At 52.4% G+C, this 11,851-nt stretch overlaps 1 protein-coding gene across 2 annotated transcripts in view; it reads right to left on the reverse strand.

Moving 5' to 3' along the window:
• Window positions 1-11,851, reverse strand: part of LOXL2 (lysyl oxidase-like 2) — a 100,225-nt gene that overhangs the window by 35,301 nt on the left and 53,073 nt on the right. For both annotated transcript variants that reach the window (XM_011939859.1, XM_011939860.1), the window contains one exon: window positions 6,200-6,411. In XM_011939859.1, the coding sequence (XP_011795249.1) occupies window positions 6,200-6,411 (212 nt within the window). The remainder of the gene's footprint in view (window positions 1-6,199; window positions 6,412-11,851) is intronic.

Raw genomic sequence — 11,851 nt, forward strand, 5'->3', positions numbered from 1 at the left:
AATAGATTGGCTAACAAAAAGGATACTGTACCTCAATTTCTCATGTCCAAAATCAGAAGTAGTAATAGTATCTACTTCACTAGATTGTTATGACATTTTTTTTTTTTTTTTTTTTTTTTTTTTTTTTGTTTGAGATGGAGTCTCACTCTGTTGCCCAGGCTCAAGTGCTTTGGCGCGATCTCGGCTCACTGCAACATCCGCCTCCCAGGTTCAAGCAATTCTCCTGCTTCAGCCTCCCGCGTAACTGGGATTACAGGTACCTGCCACCACACTGCCTAATTTTGTATTTTTAGTAGAGACAGGGTTTCACTGTTTTGGCGAGGCTGGTCTCAAACTCCTAACCTCAGGTAACCTGCCTCCCTTGGCCTCCCAAAGTATTGGGAATTATAGGCATGAGCCACCACGTCGGGCCATAAATCTGTATTTGGAGGTAGTTCCAAATTTCTGCAAAGTCATATCATTGTAAGGAGGTCTTGGCAGGAGACTCCTTCACCCCATCTGGGTTCCCATGACTCTAGCCCTTAAGCAGAGGCTAGCACTCTGGAGAGGTTGAGGTCTTCTGGGACCAGGGTGGTCTTGAACTCCTGCCCACAGGTGATCTGCCCACCTCTGTCTCCCAAAGTGCTGGGATTACAGGCATGTGCCACTGCGCCTGGCCTGTGGTGACAGTTTAAATTCGTTAATACGTGTCACTTAAAATAGTGCCCAGACATAGGAAGGGCTACATAAGAGTTTGTGAAATAAATAAGTAAATAAATAAAACTGTATTTGGTTAAAGAAAAAAAGAAGAAGAGTGAGAGGAGGGAGGGATTCCGTGGTTGGAGTGATGAGAGACGACTTTACAGAAGAGAAGACTTTAAATTGGGCCCTGAATGATGGTGGAATTCGAAACAAAGGAGGTCCAGGAAGGCCCTGCTGCCTGCTCATGCCAACCCAGCTTTTCAGGGCCCGTGTGCTTGTCCCTGCATGGCAGGACCCAGTGAGATGCCAGAAGGAGCCAGCAGAGGGGCCTCGCTGGGCAGGCTGACCCCAAGACAGGGCAGAGGCGAGATCCCATCCCTGCTGGTCCAGCAGCCTTGGAAGTACCTCCTTTATCTCAGTGTGAATGGGGTGTGAAGACAGAGGAGGGGCAAATCCTACACACACAGTTATCATCTCTCCTTAACCCAAATCTGAGACTTGTTAGAATTCTAGCGTGCCTGTGAACGCAATGACACGGAATCTTGCCAAGGACTATCCTGGCAAATCCAGGGTGCGTGCTCACCACAGCGGCAGCCCAGAGCAGAGAACTGCTCAGGAGGGCTATTAATAATTCCAGGAACCACTGCCCTCCCGACACACTTCCTGCAAGGCCCCTGCACTTGGAAGCCTACAGCATGTTCCATGACGCCCCGACAAGGGGCGGGAGAAGATACTCGGGGGGAACACCAGCTGCTCAAGGATTGGTCAGACCTCACCGCCTGCCTCGGCTCAAGAAAGCCCCTCTGCTTCTAGCCGTCAGTCAGCCCCACCCTCTCCAGGAACAGATGTCCTGCGTTCTAACTGGACAATGCAGAGCCCACAGCAAACAACTGTCCCCAGCAGCCCAGATCCCTCTGACATCAGCCCCCAGGAATGTGCTGCAGACCCTCTAGCACATTCAGGCCTCGCCGAGGCGCCCCTCCCCTCCTCCATCCCAGTGTTTCACTGGGGACAGGCCTCTGAGCTGCAGACAGAGGCCCTCGGAGGGTGGTGGATAGCCCACCCGGCTCCAGGCCTGGAGACTGGAGGGGTGACTGGAGTGAGTGAGGCAGCCTTGGGTGGAGTGGAGCGGGAAGCCTGCCTGTGAAAGAGGCAGCTAGGCCAATAGCTGGACTGTAGGAAGAACACGAAGCTGGACTGATTCAACCAAGAGTCCTACCCACCGGCGCTCCCCTGACCTAGAGTGAAGGCAGATGTGGGATTCTGCCAGCTGCTGAGTACAACTATTTCCATGATGCTTTCTGGAAGTGGGGAAATAACACAGGATGGATTTGAGATGGACTTAAGCTAAAACCCCATAAGCCCCCACTTTGATGTTCTCGGTCTCTTAGAATTAGTGTCAGCTCAGAACCAGTGGCTACTAGTCCAAAAGATCTGATTATTTCCTTTTCTCCAACGCACGCTCATCCTGGTGAAAAGGTGCCTTTGGAGAACTGGGAGAAAGAATACAGTATAAATTTCTGGCAGGGTACCAGGGTGCTTCCTTGAGGGTACCCAGCCTTTCCCTCATTCAGGAACTGGTAAAACTGGCTCAAGTATGGGAATGGATTGAGGGGTCATGACTCTGCTTTTATGATTCGGGATAGACTTTTGTTTGCTCAGCCTAGAACTTTTCTGCTTATACAGATTATTAAGTACAAACTTAGTAGGCTTCCTGTCTATTTCACTTCGAGGAACATCATGATCAACCAGCCAACACCACAGGTCTGCAGCAGTCAGACTGATCGTTGCTTTGACTCCACTGTCCAATAGGGTCAGCACGTCCACCTTTGGCAGTACTACAGCCACGGGACCCCTGCCACCCTGGAGCCAATTACTCCCATCGCATTCAGGTTACTGGTTCAGTGGCTGCTGTTCCTGCTGTGAGTCCTGGCCTTCAGAGAAGAGTGATCACAGCTCCTCAAGGAGGCTGGGGCTCCTTTCATATATTTACTTTTCACCATCAAGGTGAAAGGCGTGTCTTCAGGACAGTGTGGGTGAGGAGGTCTTAAAGGTAAGATCCATTCTAACATTCAACCTCCCTAAGCTTTTGAGTTCTGTCTTCTACACACAACAGAGGCGGGGTCAGCATTTCTGCTTACTCACTGTGGGCCACACTTTGGTCCACATTTCAGTCAATCAACCAAGCAAACCGCTGGAGGCCTTTCTAACTTCCTGAGCTGCAACATTAAATGCAGAATCTCTGCTTAGAGAGCTCATTTCAATTAAATGATGTCAGTATTGAGATCCTACTTTCGGGAGAACAAAATCATGAGTACAAAATGCTCCCTCCCGGCACCAGGAATGGGGGCCTGCAGTTTAAGCTTCATTAGCTTCAAGGTACATGCATTGCACCCCAGCCCAATGTGGAAGTCAGTGCCATGGCCAAGCCAATCAGAGAGCAGCCCTTGGTGAGGAGCCCCTGACTCTACCTGTGGCTGCAGAGGCCTCTGGGGTGTGTGCTGGTAACTGGGGGGTATTAGTCCATTCTCACGCTACTAATAAGGACATACCCGAGCCTGGATAATGTACAAAGGAAAGAGGTTCAATAAACTCAACAGCTCCACATGGCTGGGGAGGCCTCACAATCACGGCGGAAGGTGAAGGAGGAGCAAAGGCACGTCTTACATGACAGCAGGCAAGACAGCGTGTGCAGGGGAACTGGCCTTTATAAAACCATCAGGTCTCATGAGACTTATTCACTATCATGAGAACAGCATGGGAAAAACCCAGTCCCATGATTCAGTTACCTCCCACTGGGTCCCTCCCACGACATGTGGGGTTATGGGAGCTACAGTTCAAGATGAGATGTGGGTGGAGACACCGTCAAACCGTATCACTGCGGGAAGCAGAGGTGCTGAGGAAGAGCTGCAGTTGGCGGCCGGGGGCAGCTCTAAGGCTTCCGAGTGGCCACCAGCCCAGCAGGTTCACAGAGGGAGCCAGTCCAGTAAGGCAGCAGTGGAGCAGGGGGCCCAAGATGGGGGGCCCTCAGGGGTTAAGCAGGTGAATTTCTGAGGCTATAAGGTTCTTCAGGGACCTTGGTGGATACATGGAGATTACTAACTCCACCCCAGACTGAGAATTACTTTGAAAATAATTTCCTGCATAGAGTGGGCAGTGCTGCATGGCGGGAGGGAAGGAGTCCCTTCTTGGGCCTCAGAGGTGTGCTGCCAGCAGCAGCAGCCACAGACTGTAGGAAGAGGGAAAGGGACACGGGAAAGATGCAACCGGAAGCCACTGCTTCAAGTGCCAGGCAGGGGGACGGTCCTCAGTCTGGCTTCCAGACCTCTGCAGTCCTCAGCCTCTGAGCAGGGCCCACTGATATCCCTAGCCCCAGGCCAGTCCTGCCCCAGCCCTCAGACTGGCCAGTGCTTCTGAGCTGGCCCTACCCTGGGGAGAACAGGAGCTGCAGTGGGGCCAGCAGGTGGAGACTGCTGGGTGGTGCTCTCCCTGGAGCAGACCTGGGTTGTTTTGCAGGCTCTGCTGCGTGTGGGCTGTGACACCCTGAGTCCACTGCCCTTCAGGCCTCTTCCATACAGATCCAGGGCTTAGGCCAGTGGTCTCTGAGCCTTACAATTCCCTAGGAGTCCTAGCCCTTTGCTGGCAGTTTAGCCCCGACAGCCCACCGAGGCACAGAAAGTCTTCCCAGCACCTTTCTCTTTGGGGCACATGTAGGCCTAACTGTCAACCGACTCCCAGACATGAACACAAAATGACAGGGACAAGCTGAGAAGGTAGTGCTTCCCCTCCAACTCCTCCGCTAGGAAGGCCGCCCCATCTCTCCAGCTAGAAGGCTGCAGGAAGGGCTGGTTTCCAGCAGGTTCTGTTCTTCATCTCCCATCCTGCAGACAGCACCACCCACCACCCCCTCCTTGGATCGCTCTCAGCCTTGGAAGCCTCGTCCTCCCCGTCCTTGAAAAGGCAAAGCCATAGACGCGAGGGTGGGAGGGGCAGGGAGGGGGTTCCAATCCAGCACGTAACAGGATTACCCAGGGCCCAGCTGCTGAAACTGGCCTAAGATCAACTCCTCAAAAGCCAAGAAGGACTCTGGACTGGCCATGGTTGGGAGATGGCTTCCAAACGCCATCTGAATGAGGCGCGTGCTGTCCAGCTCGGAACTGTGCCAGGCTAGGGGCACTGGTAGGGCCAGCCAGGTAGGAAGCCTGCCAGGGAGGGGGTTTGCTTTTCTTGGCTCCAATTGGTAAGAAAAGCTGAGAAGGTGTCACCAAGGAAGGAGTCAGGTGGGAGTTCTCCAAAGTATTCAGAGGATGGCGACTCCTGGTGCCAACAGGAAGGTCTGGGCCATGTCTGGGGACTGGGGTCACCATGGTGGTCACCCTGGGGTGTTGTGTGCTTACCCAACTGGGCAGCTCTGCGGCCGCACTCATTCACCCACATAGGGGGCTGGGGGCTGGGATCAAAGTATGGCCCACCCCATCCAAGCAGGGCTGGGCCAGGGTCAGGGAGGGATATGTGGTCTGCCCAGCACCCCAGGGAGCTGGTGAGTAGAGCTGGGGCTTCAAGTCAGGTCTCCTGACATGGAAGCCATGTCTTTTCTTCCTCTGATTTGGAAGGAAAGAGACAGTGCTGAGAGTCTGCACAGCTGGACACAGGGGACCACCAGAGGCCAGGATCTGCCCCTTCCTGGTTCTATCACCTTTCTCCAGTTTACTCAATTCTAAAACAGACTCCTATTTCCCAGTGGTGTTGTGAGGATTAAATGACTGAGAATAGTGCTTGGCACACTGTAAACCCTTAGTAAAGAGACGCTACTATTCCTATCATTATTAAGAGGAGGGAGGAAGACCCCATGACCAATCAAGTACCCCAAGTGTATGCAGCCATCCACTTGTTGGGGTGCTCGAATCCTTCCACTGGACACCCCTTAAGTCAAACGACTCCAGGTTCTGTCCCTGTCTACTTCTTTCCCCCACTGGGAAATATTAACCTCAGAGACCATCACAGCATTGTCAGATTTAACTTGGATTGGATGAAGTGAGCTGCATTGATCAGTTTCTCAACTACCTGCTGCAATTTCCAGATTTCTCAGAAGAATCATTTGCCGATGGCAAGTAAACATCTCTTCTTAAGTTGCTGTTGTCTCTGCCCGGCCTGGCCAGGGTATTGTCCTAGCTTAGCTCATGCAGTCCCTGAGCTGGCCGGCAGCATCCCGAGTTGGGGTTATCTGGGATGGGGATACCTTGCACCTCACTGCTGCAATATGCCTTCCCTCAGGCTACTCTAGGGATTAGGGTCTATCTCCTATAGACGTGTGAGTTCCTCAAGGGTAAGGATGCCACGGGGCGCCCTTGAACTTGCTGCCTGGCCCAGCCCAGGAGCTCTGTGCAGGCTGCCTGCAGGGATACTAGCTGGCCTGGCCATGCCTGGCCAAGGAAAGGCCACCGCCAGGGTAGACTCTTTTAACTAGGTAGACAGGGCAGATACCCTCAAAACCACCTGTTTGGTGCAGTCCTCTTACTTGTACACTTTGGTGTTGTATGTCCTCTCCCCAGGGAAGCCGAACATGCCGCAGACCACGCGGGAATTCTTGGCCGTCCAGTGCTTGTCACAGATCTGCTTCCAGGTCTTGCCCTCCTTCACCTCCACGTAGCCCTCTGTCACCGGGGTGCGCTTGCGGTAGGTCGAGAGGATGGCTCGAATCCGAATGTCCTCCACCTGGATGTTCAGGTTCTGGGAAGAAGGAGGCATGGAAGGAGAGGGTTACCCTTCTGGCCTGGCTGCAGACACACCAGGTAACCAGTCCTTCTTTAGTGATTACCGGCCGGGCCTGCTGCTGGCCTGCCTGTGCCCTTGGGCCCCGCAGTAAGCTCTGGGCACCTCCGAGGGGCACATGGCCCAAGCTGCAGTTAGAAAGCGCTATGCGTGGGAGGTAGTGAGGCTGCCAGGACCCAACAGGGAGTGGGGTGACCTGGAACAGTCCGAGAAGACTCGGAGGGCCCATGGGCTTCTCCCACATCCAAACCTAAGATCTTGGAGAGCAAAGGGCAGCGGACTCCTCCTGCATAGGACTCGAAATAAATGCATGGGAGAGAAAGTGTTCTTTGAATGTGGATTTTGCATTTCACTCCAAAGTACTTGTGTATGTGCCTGTGAGTGTGTCTGTGTGTGTCTCCCTGACTCATCTTTCAGTAAAACTTGAGTTTCAGATAGAGGAGCCCCAGATGTCCTGAAGCTGGTGGTGCCACCCTGCACACTACCTTATACCCCAGGGGTGGGCATTCCTCTGTTCAAAAATCCTTAGAGAGGCCTGAGAGAAGGGACAGGGCTTAGAGAGAAAGGAAGCAGAGATTCCTGGCGTTGAGTGTACTGTGTGCAGAGACCCACACCTGCCTGGCAGGGATCAGGGAGGTAGGGTTGGGGACAACTATTTGGCTGCAGCAAGGAAAGGAGAGACTGCAAACACTTTGAGGTTCCCTTCCCATACCCACCCCACCCATCTATCTGTGGAGTAAAGGACAGGGGCTGGGGTCAGGGTTGGAAAAATTCATTGGCAGGACTCTTTGGGAGGAAGTAGAGGAGGGCTGGAGGGGCATGGGCGGGAGGAAGGTGCCTGCCTCCCTGCCACATGGGCACTCCTCCTCCCTCGACGTGGAGCTGGAGTGTCCCTGTACCACCTAGACCTCCCGGGGATCTGGATGAGAGGGGGCCTCAAGAGGCTAAGCTGGATGAGAGGAGCAGAGGTTCCCTGGAGTTACAGGGGCACTTTTTAATGCCTTTCCAAGACATGCCATAACAGGCTCCAAATTCTATGGAACTCCCTCCTGAATCAGTCACGGCCAGCCATCACCAGCTCTTCCAACAGTCCCTGACTGAGTCCCTGCCTCCGTCTGTCTGCCACAGGGCCAGTCACCAAAGAGCCTTCTTTTTCCTTTTAATTAATTAATTCTTTCTTTTTTTTGAGGCAGGGTCTCACTCTGTTGCCCAGGCTGGAGTGCAGTGGTGTGATCAGGGCTCACTGCCGTTTCCATATCCTGGGCTCAAGCAATCCTCCTGTTTCAGTCTCCCAAGTAGCTGGGAGTACAGGTGTGCACCACCATGCCCAGCTAATTCAAAAATATATTTCAGAGATGAGGTCTCACTATGTTGCCTAAGCTAGTTTCGAACTCCAGGCCTCAAGGCATCCTCCTACCTCGGCCTCCCGAAGTGCTGGAATTACAGGTATGAGGCACTGCAGCCGGCTCTTTCTAAAACACAGATCTAACCTTGTCCCTTGGCTAGCTCCTCTGTCTATGTAATACCCTAATATTGAGCAAAATGCTCTCAGCCATTCAGGACTGATTCCACCTATGCCTCCAGCCCCCTCACTGTCCCCAGCTTCACATGGATCCGCAAACACCATGAATTGCAGCATACAATAGCAACAGCTACTGCAAAGTACGCACCAGGTGCCCAGCCCTATGCGAAGTGCATTCTCCTACTTAACCCTCACATGCTGTAATGAGGTGGTTGATAGCTATTACCATCTCCATCTTACAGATGAGAATACCAGCTGACTCCAGTTCCCTCCCCAGGGCCACCCCGAGGTGCAGGGGAAGACACACACACTGTGAGTGGGTCAGGGACTGGGAGGTGGGGCTGGTCCAAGCGGGGCTGGAAGGCAGGAGGAACCCAGCACCCCAACTGCCCCAGCCCTGTCCAGCCGAGATGCAAATGAACTACGAGTTTGAACAGAACCATTCTTTGGGTGCCCAGGGATTCAGGTCTCCTTGCCACAGCCTTCAGGGTCTACAGCCAGGCCATGCTCTCAGGTCCTGAAAGGCGGTGGAAAGTACGTGGGCCTGAAGTGATGGCACTTGGCTCCATTTCCTTTCCACCACAGCAGAAGGAATGCTGCCAGCGGCAGGATTATGCCTTCCAGTCTGGATGCTGGATCCTTTACAGCCTTATTCAGGCCGCAGGACCCGTGCCACCAAGACACGTGGACAGGGGCGAGCCAAGAAAGGGCCTGAGGTCTAAACCCAGCCCACGAGCCGGCCCTCTTCTGTCTCTTCCCACCTCAGGAGGCCGGGCTGGAATTCCAGTGTGTAACTGTCATGCTCAGGAGGAAAGTTACTGCCTAGCATCAGGCCTGTGCTTCACGGGGCTGGCGGCCCGGGCTGACCTTCAGTTCACAGATCCTTTCCCCTGTATTGGGCAGCAGTGCCGGCTGGCTGCAGGGAAGATGTGACCCCCAGCACCTGGCCTCCACAGGAGGAGGAAGGCCCAGCTGGAGGAGCTCAGTAGACCCCACTGGAAAGAGTTATGCAGGCGTGAGGCCAGCATACACCAACCCAAACGCCAAGGGAGCTTGCACTAGTTCCTGCGATGATGTGGGACAGGTTCCTCCACTGAATATGGCTGGTGGGAAGAGCTGCGGGGGCTCTACGATGAAGGCAATGCAACCCGGAGAAAAGAAGGAGCTAGCACCAGGGGTCATCATCCTCATTCTTCCACTGACTCACTGCATATGAGTTTATGAATCTGTGTGTGTGTGTGCATGGTGATATGTGCTTGATGGTCTGTGTGTGTGTGTGGTGTGTATCTCTGGGTCTGTGTGTGTGCACGGTGGTATACGCATGATGGTGTTTCTGAGTGTCTGCATGTCCATGTGTCATATGAGCCCCTGTATATGTCTCTGTGTGTGTCTCTCTGGGATTGTGTGTCTCCGGGATTGTGTCTGTGTGCATGATGATGTATGCATGACAGGGTTGTGTGTGTGTGCCTGTGTGTCACGTGGGTCTCCGTGTACTCTCTCTGTGTCTATGACACATGGGTCTGTGAATGTGTAAAGTATGCATCTATTTGTGTGTCTTGTGGAGGAGGAAATTCTGAAAGGATCTTGTTCCTTGCAAGGCCTTAGGAAAACAGTCAGGATATGCTTTGTATTCATTCCTTCAAACTAGAACATCTTCTCTTCTTCTCCCTCCAAAGAACCAAAGCCTTCCCAGTCTTTAAGGCGCAAATCCATCTTATTCATTCATTCATTTAACAAAATGCAGTCTCTGCCCTCCCTGGGCCTCGCTGGGCTTCCTCCTTACACCCCAACCCCAGCAGCTTTGAATAATGACAGCTATGGGCATCATTTATTAAACACCAATTAATTGCAGGCTAGGTTTCATTCAGAAAACTTTACATCCACTCCATTATCTAATCCCCATGGCAGCTTTCAAGATGGCTCATGGTCCACCCGTTTAGAGGTAAAAACATGATAAATCTTGGCAAGCTTTTGGAAGTTACCCAAGTTCACACAGCCAATAAGTAGGTAAACAAGTATGCAAATCGAGTTCTGACTCCAAACCTGTGCTCCAGGCTCATAATGACCACTGGTCTCTGAGCAGTCCTCATCTCATGCCTGTGTCCAATACATTGCCTGGTACTGAGAGTGACTCACCCAGGGCAGGGCCTGGGGCTCAGAATTCTGGGTGTCCCCTTTAACCAGCTGAAGGGTGCTGTGCACATTGCAAGCCCAGCGCCCCATGTCGAGGGGCAGTGAGTCAGACGGGATTGCGTACGTGAGGGGAGAGCTGGACTCCCAGCATTCTTGTCTTCAGGCCAGCGGGAGGAGGCAGGAGAACCCTCTGGGGCACACATTCGATGCTCACACTAGCTAACCAGCTCACAGAGACTCAGTTAGACCTCTTAGAAAACACATACACTTCACTGCTGTGGGAATCCCTTCCATGACCACAAGTGTTAGGATATTTTTTGCCCCAGGAGTTCAGTCCCAAAAGTGAAGAGAAAGTTTGAAATATTGAAATATATACACTTTTTTTTTCTTGTTTTTAAATGAAAGGCACTCTAGACTTGCTAGTTTAAAATTCAGCTCCAAATGCCAGAAGCTGGTCAAGCACCCTGCACGTATTAAAATTCAAGCTAAAACCTGATGCTGTCCCTCTTGCCAGAGACAACAGTGCACCCAGGCCTCCAGAAAGCTTCCCTTCAAGAGAGACACAGAAACTCTGGGAAGTGTGGTCCTCAGAGCTCATCACATCCTCCAGCAGGGCCTGAGGCTCTGGGAGTGATTTGCATCCGCTCCCAGAAGGGAAACCCAAGGCACAGTCAGGCAAGGGACTTGTCACTTCAGCTGGAGAGGAAGGGAGCTCCGGGCTCTGACTCTCAGGTTTATGCCTGAATGACATTTAACATTTGCAGCATCTGCTCATGACTTGCCAATTCCAGGATGCGATAGTCTGGGTCTGTCGCCAATGAGGAAAAATCACCCATTTTGAAAGTCTAGCTGGAAGTTGCATCAGGGAAAGGTACAAGGAGAAGCAAGTCAAGCAAGTCAGACTACGTGAATCCACATCACAGTTGCCCCAAACTCTCAGCACTAGGCCCGCTGGCAAGGCTGGGTCTTAGCTCAGTGGTCATTCTCCTTCCCGCTGTTCTAGAAGTCATAATATCAGCCCAGGCTTTCTGACCTGAGAAGTCATCCTGGGGGTGAGGAGGGGTGGGAGGACAATGCTGGGAAGACATAACATCATGCCAACATCTCAACGAGAATGCATGAGTGTCAACTCCAGCCAGCCTCTGCTCACCTCGCATGCAGCCTCCCACAACCACCAGCAAGTTCCTGCATCTTACTCTCAGAGCCTGCAGCTTTCTTACTTTGGCTATTTAAAAACAAAACAGGGCCGGGCATGGTGACTCACACCTCTAATCCCAGCACTTTGGGAGGCTGAGGTGAGCAGAGCACTTGAGATCAGGAGTTCAAGACCAGCCTGGCCAACATGGTGAGATCCCATCTCTACTAAAACAAACAAACAAACAAAAAACACAAAAAATAGCCAGTCATGGTGGTGCATGCCTGTAATCCCAGCAACTCAGGAGGCTGAGGCAGGAGAATCACTTGAATTCAGGAGGTGGGGGTTGCAGTGAGCCAAAATTGTGCCACTGTATTCCAGCTGAGGTGACTCAGTTGAGCAAGACTCTATCTCAAAAATAAATACATAAATAGGTGGGGCGTGGTGGCTCACGCCTGTGATCCCAATACTTTGGGAGGCTGAGGTGAGTGGATCATTTGAGGTCAGGACCAGCCTGACCAACATGGTGAAACCTCATCTCTACCAAAAATACAAAAAAAAAAAAATTAGCTGGGCATCTGTAATCCCAGTTACTTGGGAGGCTGAGG

Source organism: Colobus angolensis, unplaced genomic scaffold, assembly GCF_000951035.1.
Source record: "Colobus angolensis palliatus isolate OR3802 unplaced genomic scaffold, Cang.pa_1.0 Scaffold184, whole genome shotgun sequence".
NCBI classification, from domain to species: Eukaryota; Metazoa; Chordata; class Mammalia; order Primates; family Cercopithecidae; genus Colobus; species Colobus angolensis.